Raw genomic sequence first — 21,852 nt, 5'->3', positions numbered from 1 at the left:
AGAAAACCCACCCAGCCGTTGATGGTCAGCTGTCAAAATGATGGCCAATGATGAAAAGCCTTTGTTTGTTTTTGTGTGTATTGGTGGGGAAAGTAGGGCGACTGGTGTCTCGCTGTTTGCTCAAATTCTGGGTTCTCCGTTTGTCCTGACCCAGTAAGCCGTGGCCTAATTGGAGCACTTGAATGCGAGGCAGCCTTTCGTCTGGCAGCGGCAGCCTCTGCAGCCATCTGTCTGTAGAAGGTAGTGGCATTTCATTGTCGGCTGTGACACACACAGTGATGAACCTTGATGTGGTCCTTGAAATTATAGCAGGCTGTCTTTGCCATATTTTACAAACCACAGGTTTATTGAGAGTGGTTGCCTTTTGTTTTGACACTGTGTGATGCCCCAGCTCCGCCCTGTCTGTCCCCCTGAAGACAGAAACCTAACATACCTCATGAGAGAATTCTGGATCAGAACTGGAGCAGTGGCTACAGATGGATTATAGCATTGAGTGGGTTCTTAATGACCTATTTTTATGTAATCATGTGATGAACATGCATTTTCATTTTTAATAGGAAGCTTTGTAATATGGGTTAGGGTTAGTTGTGCATTTGAAGTTTCTTATAACCAGTTTTAGTCTCCTACATATCACATTTTAGTCTGGTCCTGCAAGATTTGGACCAAATCCATGAGCTTTACTGCAACTGGTTGCCAAAGTTTCAAAGATTTCCTCAACGTACAGCAAACACAAACGTGTTTCACATTAAAGATATTTGGGTTTAACGTCAAATATCATAAGACAGCTTTTGTATTGATGATCCAAATGAACTGGCCATTTCAATATTTTTGGTGGGGACTGTATAACTCACAGGAGACATCTTGCAACCTATCTCGGGCGTCTCAGTGGGCAGTGCACAACTGGGACCAGCACCACAGATGGCCACGACCAAACAATGCAGCCACATGCAGAGAATAAGTTGGATCTGCTTCTGCTGTTTTGCCATGCAGAGATCGCAATGGCTGCTACATGTCTGTTGGATCACTTTATAAATTCCATATTTCTGCGTTTGCTTCAACTTGTCCCGAGATACAACAGTTTCTCTGAGTATTTTAAAGCACTGTGCTGTATTTTCACATTTAATATGCTTTTTTAATAATACTCCATCCTTCCCATTGGACTTCATAAAATGTATTTCACAACGTTGTACGCTGTAAAAGTCTCCTCTAGAGACTAGGGAGGTACATCAAAATCAGAAACCAATTAAATCTGTGATTACTTCTAATACCCTGCATGGTCAGGCCCCTCCCTGAGACTTCCTGCAGCTTTACTGCAAATCACCCAAAGATTTCTTCTGAAGCCGGGCTTTGAAGTTGTCGTCCCCAAAACTTTGGAACTGCCTTCTGTTGGACCTGAGATCTGTGGACTGTGACAGAATACGTGGAAAGGCTCTGTAAAAACACAGTTTGCCTGTGTGCATATTGCTAAAACTTGTACTTACTTACTGCATAGCCAGTCCTTTCTTCCACCTCCACTTGCTTGTACAATACTGATCTACAGGTAGGCTATAGCTGGCAGAAACTTTAGCCGATTTACTTCTAAAATGTTGGGGCTGTATTAGAATACAGCTTACGGCTAAACTCCCAATTGTCAGTTTTAATTTTAAAGCTCCTTAGTTTGTGGTTTTTCACAATATTTCACAAAACATTTATGTTTAAATTAGCTCTTAAGGTCAAAAGGAAACAGGAGTCATTCTGTGCAGCAGTCAACACTCATGTCAGTGTACGTACTGCACAGGGGGACACTCTCAGCAGGGAACGTTGAGTTTAGGAGCCTGATAATCCAAAATGCTCTGTTGTGATGTGACTGTCGACCTAATAGCAGGTGTACAAATAATTCACCTTTGAAATTACTTTTCACAGTATCAATTGGCGCATTGCATCTGGTGTATGTTTGGAGAATGAAAATAAACCACTGGAAAAATCATTTGTAACCCCAAAGTTGGAGAAAATGGAAATTTTCTTATCTGTGTGGTGTTCCACTTTGGCTAATTGCTTTTTCCTCCACTATATCAAATTAAATGTTCATATAGATAATTAATTTGCTGTTGCTGTTCCCCTGATGCATTAAACTGAACCCATACTGGGACCATCAATTATATTCATCCTGAATGTGTTTAAAACCGTATGTAGGGGAATCCTCCTGGTAAGGTGTGGGATTTTGTTGGTGTTTTAGGCAGTTTCAGGACACGCTGAGGGATGAGCCGTTAGTCTCCTGCTGCTAACTGATGAAACACAAGGACATAGCTGTCTTATTACTGTATGTCTGTGTGTAGTCTCTCGTATAATGTGTTCTGTGGTTTTGCAGTGCAAAAATAACACTGATGATGTCATTAGGGTCTAAAGAAAGATGCAGTTTAGCTCGGGATGGGAATTGTAGATGATTTTTGAGGCTGGAGACTAAAAGTAAGGGTGTATCAGCCTACTTTGGTTACACTGCTATGTCAGTGTGTTAACTGGATGCTAAGGGACCTGCCCACCACTGAGGTCATCAGGCCTCCTCTGTTTGCATTGTGCTGCCAAACATATCTGTATCGTGTGTCTGTGAATGTACAAGATTTAACTAATTATAGCAACGAACCCTGGTCTCCCACATGGAGGGCGGCGATCTCACCGCTACACTGTCCAGCCTTCATCATTTATACATTTTGGTGCCTCTGTAGTATCACAACTGTCAACACTGAAGGGGCTCTGCTTGGTGAAAGGCACAAGCTGTTGAGCAATTTCTGGTTTGTTTTGTTAAAAGTAAAGCTCTGACACGGTGTGTCCATGACCAAATGCATGATTTCAAATGTGTCTCTTTGAGAGTTCACGCATCTTTGTGTCTCTACTTGTGTCAGTGAGTTGGACTGAGTCAACTAGTTATTGACTGGAACCTATGGCAAACTCATCAAACGAGTAGGAATAAAATGCTCCCTCTTACCACAAAGCCTGTCACACAAATACTTTCAAAGACTCCATTTACTTTACTGAAGTGACAATTTTCCTGTGGATTTCCACCTTCTATTCAAATTATTTTCTTCATAGCCTTTTTTTTTCCCCCTTCAATTTCATGGTGGGAGAGGTTCATACAGAATACGTCTGGAGCCCAATTTGAGGCGTTCTTGACGTCAAACATGTTGCTTGTGTGTGCTGAATGAAAGCGGCTATGAACTCACCTCTGAATCCCTGCTCACAGTCAGAAGCTATGAGTCATTTTTCTTGCTATTTGGACAACTCTAAAGACCCGATTGAGTACCTTTAGAGCACCAGGAGGCAGGACAAGAGCCACCATCTCCAGACGTTACCAAAAGCAATCTACAAGTCAATTCCACATTGCTTTTACAGTGCCTCCATTTCTCTTGGGTGCTAAAAGTGTTGTTATTCCAAATGAAAATGAATGTCCCAGCACCCCATGTCAGCATATACACACATGCACCTGCACCAACCTTCAATTCACTTCATCCGCCCCTGAATTCCCCCTGGGGGCCGACAGAGCCTCACCTTCAATTTGATTCCTGATTCCTTCCCCTTACAAGTTGTTTGTCTGGAGAATGCAGCTGCTGATGCTTATTCCCCAGTGCTCGACAGATTTGCTTGAGTCTCCCTCATTCAATAAAAGTTACTGTTCTGTTTTTTGTTCTTGCAGGCACATCGATGTGACGACAAGGGGGGAGAGATTCAGTACATGGGGGCGGAGAGGAGGAACACAGCGACAGAGAAAGGCAGAGAGGAGGAGGCAGGGAAGGGGGGACAGTGAATTTTTGTAAAGTGACTCAGTGGAGCGTTGAGGATTCTTGCTGAGAAAGGCCCTTTGACGGGCGACAGGCAGGCGTAGAGTTTGGCAGGCCTTCGGAGGCTTGTGGTGTACAGGACTAATGCAGCAGACACAAATCCTGCGATCAATCATGTTTAGCAGCCAACAACTGCGCTGGCAGAACACCCGGGCCGACTCAAGAGCTGGAATGCTGAGGCAAAACAATCTGGTTGAAAGTGCTGCACCTATGTCTTTTTTCCCCTTCTGGGCGATATATGTTTGTGTGTGTTGTCTCAGCGTCTAGGTGCGTGTTTAACTGTGTGTACGACTCGACTGCCTCGTGCTCCTGTTTTTATATGTGTGTCTATTTTGAAAAGAGGATGTTCTCAAGACTGTATTTGCATGTAGAGTGGATGCACACATCTGAATGTGAATATCCGTGTTGGTGCGTTTGTGGGCGAGTCCCAAAGCACAGTCAGCATAAGACTGGAGTTGTGTACAGGTGATTAGCTTCAAGGGCCACTTACCACCTCGCTCACCCACTCACCCACACAAAGTGAACTCAGAGGCTTCTCACTTAAACAATCGCTGACCTGTTTTCATGTGACTCTCAGCATCAGTAGGAGGTCTTGTTGTTGATGACTGCACTTCACCTCCCTCTTGCAAATAGTGGAGGAGGTGATGGAAAGTTGAAAAGTGAGATCAGATTGGCAGACGTCTGGATCGGGATTTGGCTCTGCCTTGAGATCATGTGTAGTTTCAGCTGTCAAACCCCACTAAGGGGGAATAATCATACAGAGCAATTTTCCAAATGAACAACAACAAGGTTTTAGTTTTAGTTTCCAGCTATTACAGAACTTATTGAATCTAATTGGGACTCCATGTACAACCCCCCTGCTGCAGGTCTTGTAATGCCCAGGCTTTCAGAAGCCAGGAACTGGGGATCATCACATCATCTTCTTGTGTTTAATAAATGATCAGATAAAGACACTCAATCTGTCAGTTAATCAGAATCCAAGTTTTCATGAGGGTGAGCTGCAAGAGTAAAGAGAGCTGGGCATTAGTTGAACAGTTTCCTCCTCATTAAATAAACTTTAAGAGCGAGACGCCTACATCTATCATCACATAAACTCACCACAACAGCGACAAGATAAGTTTTTGGCTCTCTGCATTTCAGAGTTTGATACAGCCGATTTACAGTGGTGCATGGGGAGAGAAAGTGTTTCCATAAGAGATATGGAGCAAAACCTCACTAAAGGTACTCAGAAAATTGCTTCTAATCCCACTTTCCTGGCTGAGGTGGAGCGGTGTTGCAAAGCTGCTCCAGCTCACCTCTCCCAGGAGTTTCACGAGTGTTGACAGTGCGATCTCGCAAGAAACTCACCCGGCATGGTAGATGCTAATTGCTTGAAATGATTTGGCTTCGGTCGCCATTTTCCACAGTCTCTGAGGGCGCACGTGTTTAAAAAAAAAAGGGTGGGCCAGTCGGACACGGTTGTTTGTGACTGCTTCCGTAGCTGGGTTACATGACAGCCTTCTCATATAAATTGAGTTCGCGTTTATGTACTGGCACGGCAAACATGGCTGCATCTCTGTGGCCTGATAAACACTGTTTGAACTGTAAACCTAACCTGCTGATTGCAGCGTGGGGAACTTACACTATAACAACTACACAAGAAAAGGCTAGAAAGACAAGAATAGGAGAGAGAGAGACTTCCCAAATAGCTCTCTAACCATTAAACCAGGATTCTTCCTAAACAGAAATCACTGGCATGTATCTCTTCCTTATATGATTTAATTTGACTCCTCCGAGAGATTCACTCTCCCACCTTTTCTCTCTCGCCTCTCTCTGCTGCACCAATCCCACCACTTCCTCCTGTACTCTTTAACCTCTCCAGCAGCCTCTATCAGCTGTATCTCACTCTCTGCAATCCTCCTCCTCCATCTTCCCCTGTCTGTTCACACTCCCATCTTTGGCTCATATAGCTCTGCTTTCTGTCGCATTGCCACCACCAATCTCACAGTCTAATAGTCAGTTTCTGGAGCTGCATGGGGGCAGGGAGGAGGGCAGGCAAGCAGCTGGGGAAGGTGCGGGAGGAATCCTCCAAGGGATGAAGTGATTTTCAGCAGCCTCTCTGGCAGCCACCCACTACATCCGAGTAATCCAGTTAGCCACCCTAAAGACTCCAAATTAACTGATTACCCGGATTAATTAAAAACACACAGTGTGTGTGTGAGATGTGGTTGAATTATCTCCATGTAATTCACTGACAAGAAATCAAGAACATCTAGACTTGGACAGATGAAACTTAGACAGTGGAGGACTGATAACTAAGCAGGAACAGAGAGTGCGAAAGGTCGAGTGATGTTTAGTACTGTAATGACTTTACTGTTCTTGTCAAAGGCATTTCTCAAATGCACAGTTGCGTGTAGTATTATTTCAGCCTGAGCGCTGCGTCAATGTAGCTGTCAGTCCTGTCTCCACCATCCACCTGCAGACCAGTTTTATGTGTGCTGGAGGTGACTTGCAGAATGCTCCACACTGGGGACTTCGCATGTGCCTGCTGGCGAGGTATCAAACACAGATTTAGGTTATGCACTGATCGTCCAAGTCCAAGGTGAAAAGATACAGCCGATGTACCCAGAGCTTATCATTTTTATTACATTTGCACAGAATCTGATTTACACATCTGACTTACTATGTATCACTGAAATGGCTATATTAGAATAGTACAATATAATATAGCTGGAATTCAAAGACGTCAGACTATTTCACTAGTTTACTTAACTTAAAGCTACACATGCAGCTCTATTCTCCGGGCCGTACTATTTGATTTAACTGATATAAAAAGCAGATGATCACACCAGTCTGTCATAATGTTTTAGAGATGACAAGCACAGGGACTCATAAATGCATATTGGGTCTGACGTTCCACACTGTTTATTTCATCCAGCCTCATAATTTCAGTTTTTCATGCATGGTTTGAAATAAACTGCTGTTGATATGAAATATGAAAATATAGCTTTTGTGTCAGATATTTCTGACCAGCAATTAAAAAAATATATATACATTTACAGCAACCAAGTGTGTCTTCATGCTTTTTGCTAGCTGTTCCCTGATTTACTTTATATTGAACTTGGTATTAGAACTAATATAAATGTTCACTTCAGTAAATTTTCTCTCTGCCTGAAAGAAACAAAAAATAATTAAGAAACATTAGTGTCATTCACAGACTGTTGATCAAAGCAAACAATCAGTTTTTTATGTCTGGCTGCAAAGCACAGGCACATTTAATTCCTCATTGTTCACTGCCCACTGTGTGTTATTCAATACACACTGCTTTCATTTGTCATAAAATGTGATTTGACATTAATAAATCTAATATGCTTAGTAACTTTGCAGCAATTACTTCAACCAGGCACGTCCTATAGCTGTGGATCAGAACTGCACATTGTTCAGGATGATTTTTAGCCCATTCTTCCTACAGAGCTGTTTTTGCTTGGTCATATTCTTTGGACGTCTCATGTGTGGCTCTCTTGAAGTCGTTCCATAGCATCCCTTTCGGTTGAGGTCTGTGCTCTGACTTCAAAAGGCGTTTTTTCTGAAGCCATTCTGTTATGTGTTTGGGTCATTGTCCTATAGCATCATCCACCTTCTAAAGAGTTGAGCTAATAATAATAATAATATAATATAATGATACACTTGGGAATTCCTCTTCCCCTCAATCCCTGCAAGCTGACCAGGCCCTGATGCAGCACAGCAGGCCCAAATCTTGAGGTTTCCTCCACCATACCTTAAGATTGGGATGTTGTTTTGATCATAACATGCAGTGACCTTTTTAGGACAAATGTAATGATTTAATGACTGTTTGTAATGCTGTGAGGCTCATTTTGACTGGCCATTTGTAGTTTGTTTGCCTAACTGTAGACCGGTGAGTATTAGACCGAAAGTCTTTCCAGCTTTATGTAAATGAACTATTCTAGATCCTCTGAAAGCTCCTTTTGGTGAGGCATGGCTCACATAAGCACATTCTTCATGAATGGAGCTAACTCAAAAAGTGTTTAGAGTGTTTAGTCCCACACCCTCAAAATAATTAAATAAAAGTCTGCTAAATGACTAAATGTAAATGTAAATGTAAATTGTCTTCTAGTTATGCTAACACCTTATCACCCATTTTAATGGTTCACATACTTTTAACACTCTCACTATGAGGTATTTATGGTTGTTCTCAATAAAGACACGATGATCATAATTTTTGTGTGTTATTATTTTTAGGCACATCATATTTCTAAATACTCTCGACTTAGATGAAGAACAAATCACATTTTATGACAAATTAATGCAGAAAACCATGAAATTCCAAAAGGTTCACATACTTTATTTGCCACTGTATATAACCTACAGTCTATGACAACAACCAGCTGTGAACGATTCTCCTTGAAAACCAACAATACTAAAAAATAGATGAAGATGGATGTTAGGACTCTACAGCACTTTTCCCCTGCACTAGACCTTTCAATCACAGCTGAGAGGTTTAAAACAAGTCCTGACTTAAAACTAGCAGGTTATCTGACAGGAATCTAGACAAGCTGTCATATAATGCAGCTGCAGCCCAAGTATTGGAGTTTTCTCTCCCCAAAATCCATCAAATCTGAGGATCTTCAAGACTCTTTCCTCAAACATTAATCATCCTCTGCCTGGACCACTGCGGCACAAGTTGCAGCCAGGCCGCTGAAACATTCTTCAAAATTGAAACACATCAATGATTCCAGTTCTTGCATTTCCTTCGACAATTTCCTCCTTGAACAAGGCTAATGACTGGAGATGCAGCCTGCACCATGCGTCCCAACCAGCGCTCTAAATTCTGCCACAACCTGCTGCATTCCCCTCTGTAAGACGACCTGCTCATCACATCCTTTGACTCTGCTTCCGTCTGCTGCTTCCCTCTCACTGTGGAGTGACCTCTCTCCATTGTGCAGGGCAAATTAACTTTTGTCAGTACCAGAACATGCACTGTTCCTCACTCAATGTATACTTCATACTGGTCCAGCAACAAATAATACTTGTACACACTTTCATAGCCTTTTACATGCAGTAGTGTGAAGTATAGTTAAGAGGTAAGAAAGTAAAATCAACAAGAGTAACACAGCGCTGCTGTTTTCTTGCCTGTCTGTCCATCGATTTGCAACATCTTCCCTACACAGTGGGCCAAACATGGGCCCATCAGTTTCTTCTAGTGCTGTCTTTACTAAGCCAATACTATGTAAGAATTTATGTCTTTTCTAATCACAAAATCCAGAACCCCCAGAAAACATGAGAAACAATCCACCTGTAATAGGCTAAATCACAGGTTTGTAAAACTACTGCTCTACTCACAGTAAGAAGACTCAGAACAAGTCTTACCATTTGGTCTCGTACAAAGTTTCGTTTTCATGTTATTCGAGCCATTTATCAGAAAGTGGCAGAAACCTAACACCCTGAGGGAGCACCTCTGAATAGAATGAACAGGTTGCTGTGTTTGTATACTCGTGTTTGATGCACACCTTTGTCAGAGAAGAAATTTGGACAGGTTTCAGTTGTAGGGTTCTGGTTTTGTGCACGGGTTTGTCAGTGTACACGCAGTCATCTATTCCATGCTGATATGAATGTTTTGATCATAGCCTGTTTACGGTAGGGGTATGGTTGTGATCATGATTTAAAGAAACCAACACTGCTGGTAGGAGACAAGATGAAAACAATGCTTTGAATGCTCAACCGTCCACTGTGACCTCACCCTTGAGAGACACTGGGGTGCTACAACAGTGTTGCACTTTTTCCCCTATTTCTTCTCAACATGTCATTATTCACGGCAACAAAAGGTCAATTTTCCAGAAAAACATGGCTGTTTGGAGTATTGGGCCAAACAGTTTCATTCATTTATTCATTCACTGTATATCAGGAATACATAGAGAGTTGGACACAGAGTAAAAGCACATATATATTGTGATGATGTAAGCATGAAGGCATTTCACATACCGATGCCTAAACTTTGTTCTATTTCCATGCACTTTCTTCTATTATGGCACTAAACTAATTTTAAGATTGCAGCACACTGGCCAGATGATCTGTCTGAATAATTGACAGCCTGCCAGGGACTCAAGAGGAGACAATGCTCCTTCTGTCGTCGCAAAATGAAAATTAGCCATCGGATATCCAATTAAGTCAGTGAAAGCTGTGAAGACATTCTCTCTTAACAAACATTTCCTGTCAAACAGCTCTTGACAAATCCTTTCTCACCCGTCTATCCACACTCTGTGAACAACAGTGCCGCATTGGACCGCTGCCCCTAATCTACGACTCTATTTCAAACTGTCACGATGCTGAGCTATAAAAAAAAAGAAGAAGCTGCTGTTCTCAGTTTACCGACTTTACGCCTAGTGCAACATCATGTTGTCCATCATAACCTGCTGTTAGTTTGATGCTTATTACCGAGCTTGTAGTCTTCAACATTTTGACAAAAGGCTGCAACAGATTTGTGCTGTCACACAGACACAACACATAAATATTCATTATACAGCTCTGGGGACGGCTGTTTAGCATATGAAGCAGTTTCTCTGTAAGGCCGGTCAATTAGTAAGCCAGCTCCTTTCACCAGCCACCCTGCCTTTGATTGCAATCATTCAGCACTTACTCCATTTCCTCCATTTGTCTGTGATCTCTGCCACTTCATTTATTTAATCAGAGCCAAGATTGGAGTCTATTAGTCACCTATTCTCCAGGGCTGACAAAGTTAGAAAGTCTATGGGGGAGGGGGTCAAAGTCAAACCGGTTGTTGGGGGAGTCTATAACTTCTTAAATTTGGTTGCTTTGAGTTTCTAATGGCTCCTTTCAACAAAGACACACACAAAATTGTATTGTGTACTGGAGATGATTTGTTGGACTTGTTGTCCAGCCAGAGGTCAGGGGTCAGAGATTGCATGGCCACTAGTATTCGTGCCCTCCCCCGAACAGTAATTGTCCAATCACATGTTTCACCTGTGGTTGCCAAGTTGGTTTCTAGCGATACTTATGTGTATCTCAAAACCTGGGCATTTTTGGTAAATAAAAAGCGTCTCCCTGCATATCTCTATGTGCAGCTTTCCCTCTGCTTGATACAAAATAAAAATACAAGTCAACCACCTGCAGCACACTGTAACTCATGCACATGACATTAGCTCGGTTATTTAGCTGGTTCAGCTGATAAAATCTGCTATCAACAGCTGTCAGCCAGAAATGAGGTGCATACTTCTAGAGACTGTTGGTCTGAAAGGAAGTAATCTGAGCCATTAAAGCCCTGAGTCTCAATAAAAGTGATAAATAAAACTTTCCTATAAATTCTTATTTGCGGAGCTGTTAAGCCTCTTGGGGATGTATGTAAAGAGGCTGCCAATCACCGACTTGGCTTGATTAGGCTGTCATAATGGAGAAACATTTATTCTTATTGTGTAAACTCAGTGCTATGTTGACTGACTGACAACGCATGAGTCACCAGGTGTGAGTTTACAGCGTGGTCAGTGTGATGTGAACTGATTAATGCAGCACAACACCTAATCATACCATGCCATATTTATTTGAACCCTATTGCTTCTGTATAGTGTACAGAAATATGAGTGATGATGAAAATGGGTCTGAAGTTGTTTTCTTAATACTGCATTCTGCTTTGAGTTTTTTGCTTGTGTGTGTGTGTGTGTGTGTGTGTGTGTGTGTGTGTGTGTGTGTGAGCTAGTAATGTGCACAGTGTAGTTGCACTGCTTCCTTATTCCCCTTTAAGGAAATGAAAAAAGTGTCTCCATGGCGATGAAAGTGAGTGACAGTAGCCAACACAAACCCATCAGACGGCTGACGTCTGTGGAGAGGGAAGGTGTTCAAAGGTGAATGTTGTTGTTTAGCCTTTTCTTGCCCACTAAAAGTCAAATTTTTGCAGTTTTGCTCATTATTTCCATCCAGTCTAACAGTATTTTAACCAATAACACATCATAGATGTACAGTATGTAACAATTTGGATAATAACTTATTATTTACTCTTGTTTTATTCTCTCAAAAACCCGACCTGGTAATAGTCAACAAGGCTGAGTGCTGTCTGTCTGATTTATTTTTAGTGATTTTGAAGTGTTTCCAGATGTCAGCAATTAATAGGATACTTTGACTTTCTTGGGCAATTTTCTGGTTTGCTTGCTGAGAGCTAAATAAGAAGATCGATAGCGCTCCCCTTTGTTGTATCCAGCATAAAACCTGGAAAGAGCAATTAATGTGTTATAGCTCATTTGTTTGCAGGCATCCAGCTGAGATGCCAGGAAGTCACTACTCTTCGCTAAGAAAGAGTGGAACACAAAACCTCCTAGAAAACTGTGAGCTGTCATCTTTACATTTCAGTTATACACCAACTGATTTCCAAATCATATAAATTAGCTCATTAGTGCAAATAGGATCCAAGTTGTGAGAATTCAGATTTGTCCTTATTTGACTTCAAGACTTCATGTATCCCCATATTTATGTAGATATTTCTGAAAATGGCGAAATATACATTTACTGGTCACTTTACCAGGAACACAATACAGCAGGTTAGAATTTCTCTGTTTTAGCTGAAACTGTCAGAAAGGTGGTGATTATTCTATTATATGTTTTTTTATTGAGGTTGAGGTTTTTCTAATGTTTTGGGCCTGTTATTAATGTACATAGGGTGGCTATAACGTAAGAAACACCTCTTAATAAATGCGCTCCATTAGTCTGCACTGGTGTAGTGAGTTTATGTTCACTTAGGTCAGTTTCTTGCTCTCTTCAAATGATTTTTATCTCAACCCATCTGCTCTGTCACTTCTGCATTTTGTCTTCTTACGCTCTCTATATCTCTTGCTAACAGCTCAGAGTGCCTCAGGACAGTACGTCATCACAGGAGCTGGCCAGCTAATTAAAGTCCTGCTTCTATTTTTTGCCTCCAGGTGAGTGGAATCAATTCATCGACGAGCAGAAAACGCGAGCAGCGCGTGTTATTCATGGTGGTGATTATGGTGATCTGCTACCTCCTGTGCTGGCTGCCGTACGGGATCATGGCCCTGCTGGCCACCTTCGGGCCTCCAGGCCTGGTCACACCAGAGGCAAGCATCATCCCCTCAGTCTTGGCCAAGACGAGCACAGTCATCAATCCAGTCATCTATGTCTTTATGAATAAGCAGGTAAGAAAGACGGAGAGAGGTTGCAGCTGGGGTCATTGCCTTTTATCTTCTGCTGTCACAAAGCAGCAGGCAGAGGTCACCTCGCCCTCTGATGCCAGTCCTCTTGATACTTTTTTAAGGTGCTTTGATATAATGGAAATGAGTCAGTGTTTCATATTCCTATCAGATGGTGTTCCAGTGCCTTGTTGACACTGAATAATCTAAATTATGTACATGTGTGCAGATGAAGAAGCTATTTTTTCACGTTTGACTCTCCATAGACTCTCAGTGAAAAAGTCTGTCTTAGACGTGAGTGTGAGGGATTTCAGTCTTTGTAAATTAGCTAGCTGCACCAAGAAGCATCACAGGGTCTGAAACCCAGTCATCTAATGGCAGGAACAATTCAATAAGAGGGGAGAGGGAAGTCACTGTGTTGATCCTTCTCTGCTCTGTCTTGTCCAAGATTGCATTTCTCAGGCGATGTTTAACAAATCCAATTTATTTCATATTCAACTAATCTGAGCCTTTCATGTGATTCCAACCAGTTTCTGGCGCTTACTGAGCGTTTGTCAAATAACAGTGGGGAATTGCAGTGTCATGAAGGCGCCCATCGTCTGAAGTGTTGATAATTAAACTCACAGTAGGTCTCAATTAACCTTGGCCCGTGCCCACTTTAGACAATATGATGCATAGCTTTGGGAGTTATTATCTTTAACTGGCAGCTCCTATTTTCGGGTTGTTGTCAGAAGTGGCCTGGAACTATCATTATGTTTAATTTGCTCTTTCACTTTAATTTATTGTTGTCTGTGTTTAGATAAATCAAAACTGGCATTCAGCTGCTGATCTGTGCCTGTTCCTATTATATTAAACTTGAATGCCATTCAAATTTGAAGACTTGGTTTTAAATCCATTTGTTTAAATTATATCCCCAGCATTTAAGGACCAGACTGACGTTTTGGAAAATAGACTCTTACACTGCGGCAGAGTTAGAAGAGTTTTTTTTTGTGTGTGTGTCTACAGGGCCAGAGAGACAGAACACAGGATGAAAGCCAAAAGGCTGTCAGTGTTGGGACATGAATGCCAAGATCAGACATGTGTCTTGTTATGGCTCTAGTGGCCAAAATGTAGAGAACCATCTGATTCTAAGTGTACAGGGGACACACAAAGCCTTTATACCCAAATAATTAACCTCGGTGGACCTTAAAAGTAGCGTCACATTTATCATGCAACCCTCGCTTGTTTGTGTTATTTGATTCAACTCACAGAGTGAAAGAAACAGACATGTTTTTGTTGAATCATTCAGCTGAATCCCTTTTTATTTCGAAATTACAGGTTCGGCCAAGAAAGAGCTCAAGGTCCGGAACAATGTTTCCGAGATCCTCCTTCCTGAAAAGGAGATTAGGTTATTTCCAGCAAAGGCATTTGGTGAATTTAAGTCAGATTTAATGAGATATTGCCAAACCAGTAGGACTACTGATGTAGTTTTGCCCAAAGAGACCACGCTAACAGGGCAGGATTTTTTTAATGGAGAAATCCAGCGATGTTTAATGAAGTCTTAATGTCCTGCTGTTTTGTAACATGACTAATTGCGCTGAAATAACCTTCTTCACTGTAGACCTTTAGATATTAGTATAAATCTTCTCAGTAGAAATTCAAGTCCAAAAACTGACATTTTGTGTGTAATCTAAATAATATGTCAATACCTGTAAAACTTTAACGTGTGGCAGCGAATTTCTGAGTCAATCATCCATAAATTTGTTTTAATTTGTTTACTGTATGCACTTTTAAAGCATGCATAACTCATCAGAGCACCCATTCAATCATTTATGATTACAGCCAAAGAAAAAAAATCCCTACAACATTGTGTATAAATCCATAATGTCGAATTCACAGGTGTGTGATAACAACAGCTGCACAAACGTCCACAGATCTTACTCTCTAAATCCCACGAGGAAGTTGGCAGGAACGTTCTTTCCTGTCGACAGATTGTATTTACAGAACATCCTATGTGACGTGAACGCAGCATCAGCATACTTAAACAGTCTCCAGTACTCGTCAGCTGCCGTATGCTGCAGCACTTAAGAAATGGATAATCAGTAATTGGATTTTGAGTATGACTCCTGGAGAGTGCCCTGGATCTTGGAGTGCATTTTGGAGAGCAGCACTGCCGCTGAATGACAGCACTGCAGTCAAGTATGGGAAGTTTTGAACAGGATCCACTGACATAACAGGGGGAAATAAAACACTAGAAAAACCAGGGACTGGGTGAAAAATGGCCAGACTTACATTTTCCTTTGTGTTCCTTTGAGTATTTGTATTAACAGCATCGTTTTTTCATAATTTCAAACTCACTGTATGCACACTGTATCAAACATTAATTATCTGCTGTGTGTATCTAATGTTTTAGCTGATAAAACCTTCAAATGCACTTCCTCACTAAAGGCCACAAGATGAAATTTATGAGCTTCCTAAATGAGATTAGAAGCATTTGAGACCTGTTGTAAAATGATTAATAACATACATTCAAAGAAAAGTCCTGCAGAGAATTTTTCTGCTCTGTTGACAGATAATATTACTGTCGAGCGCCTTATCGTTTAAGATTTAATGTGTTTTCTTTTATTCAACTTCCTTATCAAATTCCTTCCTGCAGTGAAAGTTTTTGTATCAAACAGCACATTTAGACTTTGTTATTTCACCACAGTGAGGAAAAAAACACAAGACGATAATTCACGTTCTCCTTCCACTGTGGCAAACTTTGCCCGGCGTTTATCTTTATCATCTCAGTCTGACGAGGTAATGTGATGCACAAAATGCTGCGTAAGGGTTTAGAAATGTTTCCCCTCAGACTCAAGCAGATATTTCTATGTGGTTTCTGCCAGGAGTTATTTCATTGTAAAGTTGGAAATCAACACAAACTAACATCCTGTCCAGATGTTGTCATGTCAGCTGGATGTTTCATCTCCCTCTGCCTTCCTAGTCGAGGCACCACCACCACCACCACCACTCCTGCCTCTAACTGACCTTACAGGGACATTTTAACCCACACATCAGCGTGACATCGAGGCAAAGAGCCAGAGCCAGAGAGGGGCACCAGATGTCCTGTATGTCATTTTCAGTCTTCAATTCCTCCCAGCCCGTTACTATGGAAACTGTGAGTTGAGGCGAGTTGAAGACTAAAAATGCTGTACAGATACAAGTAGCAGCTGGCTTGTTGTCCCATCAACAATCAGCGAAATTCACAGTCAAGAGACCGGGGTTGGATGTCAAGAACATGCACATAACAACCCAGGAATTATGGGTAAGTTTATACTGGTTTATTTTATTGGTTTTTTTTTTTCTCATCTGTATGTCTGCTGAGTATACAGCAGAGCTTTACCCTGATAACTACTGTTCGGCACAAATGGAAACGCAAATGTTGTGGCTCCATAAACTTTCCGCAACTTCTCTGATGTTTACAGCTGCAGCTCAGTGCCTCTCAGCAGGTAACACACACTTCAGGGGTAGGGAATTAACACTCCAGCAGTTTGGCTGAACCTTGAAGTTAATAGAGCAGAGTCTGTCGGGGGGCCCAGTGGAGAGACGCACACAGCGACTGTGCAACAAACCCTGTGCACACACGGACTACACAAACTAATACAAATAGAAGAGTGCATGATTAAAGGAATACCTGGAGTCAGATTGGATTATTTAGCAGACAGACATAAGAGAGGTGTTGTCATGTATCTGCAAGAAAGCAAATGAGCATGTTACCCAAAATACCAAACTGTTTAATTAACCTTATCATTGTTACAAACAATACTGCAAAAATCAGAGTGTATGAGACTTTTCAAGACAACATAAGCCAACCAGCAGTGTTTCAAAAGAACTAATTATCTGTCAACAAATTGCAGATGCATCATTAAAAAAAACTCTGTAATTACTTATTGTCAAGAGGGACAGACTCAAACAATTAAACTATACATCAAACAAACTGACAGGTGGTCTCATGTCAGCTGCTTCCCTTTGTACAGCAGCTGTGAAATGATTTATCACGACTGACAGCTTGACGGGCCCCGTGATTTCCTGAGTGATTTACTCCGTCGTCACGTCGACAACTGATTTTAATGTAAGGATTCTGTATGTTTAACAGTGACAGCAGAAGTTTTCTCTCAATAAGGAACGCAGCTTATTATAAAGCAGGAGCCAGGTTTAAATTTAATTTTGGTGCAAAATTCCCGGCATACAGGACGTAGAGTATTTCACTGCGGTTTATAAACCAGTTTTCAGTCTGACCTGAATAGGGGGAAGCATTCGTGACATGGTTTTAGGAGCCTTAAGGCTGACACACTCACAGATCTACTGCTTTATGTTATCTTTTTAATTGATATTTTTAAATAGCGTCATACCCTAACTTGCCCTGTTGGCATCACAGATAATGTGTATGCACCATTGTGTGTACTGTTACACTATGTTCACGCCCAACTTGTAAATATATAAATATATCATAAAAACTGAATTAGTTTAGTGTTGTTCAGATGGTGCATCTGAAAATGTTCAAATACAATAATCCATAATCCATACTTATGAATTATTGTACTGTCAAGAACCAAACATTTGGATAAATAATGAAATTAAGTCTAAAATGTGAAACTTCCTTTCTTCCTGCAAAAGACTGATTGATACACACAATACAAATGCGGTACAACCTTTTGCTGAATTAAGAATGCGACCAGAAAATCCAGAGAGGGAACTGGACGATTGTCATTCTGTTCACATGTTTCCATGTGGCTGTCATTTTCCAGCTAGAGCGCTCAGATCAATTTTTATTACATTCTATGTTCTGCGGGATACTTCACAACGCCGGGGAGTGTAGTGGATCAAATTAAGTCACGCAATTGTCAAAGGAAGCAGCGGGTTATCTGTTGATACCAATAACAGAGGCTTACAGCGTAAAGCTTTCTACCACTGGCTTACTTCATTTAGATCACTAAAGTATGTACTGAAGTGATAGTCTGCAATCAACGTTTTGCCAAATTGTGTATCTGAACGCTGCTAAAGCTTTGAATATTTGTGTCTTGAACATGAAAAACCTCCTCTTCTACATTTTGCTGGACTTCTACACAACAAACCAAAGCAGTGTCTCCCGCTGAAAAGCCGAACGTGTGTGAACTTTGCACTGTCACGTACAAACAGATGGACGTACCGTGGAATCCGGCTTTAGGCTGACATCCTCTGCTTTAAATAATAGACGAAGGCCTTACTGTCTGTGATGATGTCTGACACTTGACCTCTTGTCATCCTCTACCCTTCACCCAAATGTGATGTGACCACTCTGAGATGAGACTTTGTGAGTCACCGCCAGTCTCCTGTCTTTCTAAAATACTCTGCTGGTGCGTCTCGTTCCCTCCGTTGCCCTGTCGTGCTGTATCTATTCATCTGTCATTGCTTTCACCTTTCTCTGGACCTTAGCCTTGACATCTGTGTGTCTTAACTAACTTCATCCTTAACCATTTGTCTGTTCCAGACGTCACAGCCTCATCCATCTTTCCACTCCTCTTCACTGTGTTGTTTGGATAGCTGAGGGCAGTGGGGAGCGTACATCAGCACCACGGAGAGGTGTTGATTACCTCATTTCTTTTCATCTCCTTGCTAGCCTTCACTCTTAGATGACCCCAGGTTGTGGACAGGCTGACAGAGGGGTCGTATGTACTGCCTGTAGACACAGCATGCGGAGAATCTTTGTTTATGTCCTGAGGCATTTCTCTCGCACACTCTCCCTCTCTGCATCTCTACATACCCAGAAAGTATTTGACAAACAGGAATGTCAAGGAGAAGTTCAATGTTAAGTCAAATGACTAAGAAATTCTCCTGAGACGAGGCTGTGGTGTGGTAAAAAATTCATGTGTTAGAGATGTCTTAAGTTCACGTATTTCAGCCAACATACTATGTTTTACAGTTAACAAATCCTACGAGAAGCCCAAATCCAACACTGTGTTAGCCTGTCTCTAAATACTTCACAACTTCCAGGACCTGTTAGTCCCAAACCCGCTGTTTCTTAATTGAAGATGTAATTTTTAAGACTGGGTTTAAAGCCTATATATCCTTTTACAGCTGGACACTGTAGTTTATTTTCCCCAAATATTACTAAAAAGCATTGAATGGACCATTTGTTGATGGTTTGTTTAGCGCACCAGCATTGATTTTTTTTTTCAGTGCAACTGCAGGTACACATCAACATTATAGTGCTTCAGTCTGTTATTTTAATTGATGTAATTCATTTCTAATATTGTATACTGTATTTTTATTTTAGCTTTCTCTCTCAGTATGTCATAATAGAATATTGTTGATACTTGTAGCTGAATAACCTTCACAGCGTGTATTTTCCTTACATGATTACTCTAACAAAGTTGCTGTGAAATAGTTTCTTCATATTTTGCATCTTATGAGCAAATGTAGTAGACTATAAGTATACATGAACTCAGAAAGTATACTAAGTATACTACGTTTACTCATGAGTGGCACCTTCAGAGTCCACATTAACAGGAGCTGAGGAAGAGGACTTGAAATTGGTGTAAATTGTGAGCTAGTGCTCACCTCTGTAGAGGGAATACGCTTTCAATGTGGAAATACCTAGAATTTAAAGTACGGCCGAACACCCTGAATGCATTGTTAGGTTTTCAACTTGCTGCTGGGGTTGTCAATTATTCAGTATCTTCCTATCTGTCCATCAGCAGGTACCCGGACTGTGTATCTGTAGAAGATGGTGTGAAACAGGAGGATCTGCATGAAATCATAATCACGAGACGTCCAGATCTGTTTCTCAGAGGACTGTCTTGAGGATCTTTTTACTAATTTAACAGTGTCCTTTCAGCTCAGGCAACTAATGCTAGCACTAGAGCTGCTAAAATTCATACACTAGGAGCACAAATGGAGCCCTATAACCAATCCCTTTGCCAAACAAGAGAATTCATTATTGAAACAGGGCCAAGGTTTCTCACCTCCTGGTATTGTTAAGGAAACATATGGATTGTCTGTGAGGTCAAAATGAGGTTAAGGTTAGGCAATTAAAAATAAATGTCAATTTGCAAGTCTATTATGAGAGGCTCTAGTCTCCTGCATTAAAGTCACATGTGCTACTCGTCCATTCATAACATCGACCTTTACCCCCTTACTCTGCACCTGATTACACAAAGAGAACCCGATCTCTGTGTTGGCAGTGAAGACACAATAGTTTACATGTAAATGGGTCAACAGACTCCTTAGAGAAACACCTCACCCCTCTGTGGGAGGCAGAAGTACTTTTTGGGATGGACTGAGCACATAGAAGAGATTCATCAGCCCCATTCTCCATTGACAATCTTGCCCAGACCTAGTGGATTAAGGAGCTACCACAATGGGCACTTCACTAGCAGACATTAGGTCAATTGCACCTTCTGTGACTAATTATTGAGTGCTAACATGTCCACTTTTGAGCTAGAGAGCAGTATCTCGGGGCGTACTGCAAGTTTTGGGACTGGCTATAGTGAATGTTTGCCTAGGTCTTTCTTCAGCTTCTAACAATGGAGAATTCTGTCCACTTTTCAATGTTTGGTGCTTTGCTCAGTTCCAAATGAGCCAATTATCAGCTTGAAAATTAAATGTAATGCTTTGTAAAACCCATTTAAGAGCTCAACAATGAAAATGTCCTTTTCAATACAAATGTGTTAAGGGTTGGACAATATGTGGTAAATCAAACCTTATGTGGATATTTTTCCAACACCGAAGGCAAGGCAGAATGACAGAATACACATTTCCTCTCTAGTTTCAGAGGCTCTATGGCGATTCAGAGCTCTTAGAGCAACAGCTAAGAGCTACTTACTGTCTCATCTCCAAAGAGTTGTTAGGTCTTGACACTTCTAGCTGTCTCATAGTATGGTAAAAAAAAAAAACCCATGAAGACACTGATAGCTGCTGCCACTTCTCCACCAACCATGTGGAGCTTATTGTAAAGAAAGAATGTGGGAGCTCCCATTGCGCTGTTGGAGGCTGCCTCACTTCCAGTATCGAGCCTGTCTTTGTAAGACTTCACTTGGGTTCATCTACGTGGAAGAAGAAAGAGAAAGCAGGAAGGTGAAAGAAATCTCTGACGTTATGTGAAAGATTGGTACAAGCCCGTCTGTGCACCCACCAGCAGACAGCAGACTCTTAGTGGCCTGCTGAGCTTTGTGTAGGAAAAGGGAACAATATAAGGACTGTCTAAATCTAGGAGAACTGTAGGCAGAAACTTACTAAATAAACAAAATCTTTTAGAAAAGTAAATGTAAAGAGTTTGAGATGATGGCGTTAAAAATGTCTTCGTTCTATCCTGCTCGAACTTGAAGCCTGACTATGACCTTAGATTTTCTGCCATTCTCTTTTCATTCTGGCTGCTTCCTCTGTTGCAGGCATTGTTTGCATTTTAGTGAAGTGGTACAAATTGTAGGAGGCTTTTTCAGTGGACACTTACTGACATTAATTCATGCATGTATTCCACTTGTTGTTCTGATTGACATACTTTTCTGGTGCCCCATGAAATGTTTCTCTGCCCAGCAGACATAGAAACATTAGATAGACCACAGGATGATACAAAACAAATAAATGTTGTAGCCTATTTAATTTACAATTCTTTATTCTAAAAGGTTATATCAGAGTTTTTATTATATATTATTATATTTTATAACATTTTTCTTATGCCTTTTTTATGAAAATTGTTGAGCACATCCAATAATGGAAAACTTGAATGGTTACAATAGTTTAGTCTCTCTCTCTCTCAGCAACATCTCCACTCTATATAAACACACATTAGTAACATCTATTGAAAATGCAGTCATTTTCCTTTCTGATTAAAGATGTAATCAGCTAAATATTTCACTCAATTTGGAGACAGCAGCATTTGGACAAATGCTGCG

The 21,852-nt window shown here is 41.1% G+C and overlaps 1 protein-coding gene across 1 annotated transcript in view; it reads left to right on the top strand.

The window, feature by feature from the left end:
• The window catches only part of LOC113172128 (vertebrate ancient opsin-like), a 38,506-nt gene that overhangs the window by 14,596 nt on the left and 2,058 nt on the right, over positions 1-21,852 (top strand). Inside the window, exon 3 of the mRNA XM_026374962.1 lies at positions 12,734-12,967. Within this exon, the coding sequence (XP_026230747.1) occupies positions 12,734-12,967 (234 nt within the window). The remainder of the gene's footprint in view (positions 1-12,733; positions 12,968-21,852) is intronic.

Source organism: Anabas testudineus, chromosome 17, assembly GCF_900324465.2.
Source record: "Anabas testudineus chromosome 17, fAnaTes1.2, whole genome shotgun sequence".
Classification (NCBI taxonomy): Eukaryota; Metazoa; Chordata; class Actinopteri; order Anabantiformes; family Anabantidae; genus Anabas; species Anabas testudineus.
The sequence above is the reverse complement of the archived record's forward strand: the minus strand, read 5'-3'. Positions and strand labels throughout refer to the sequence as shown.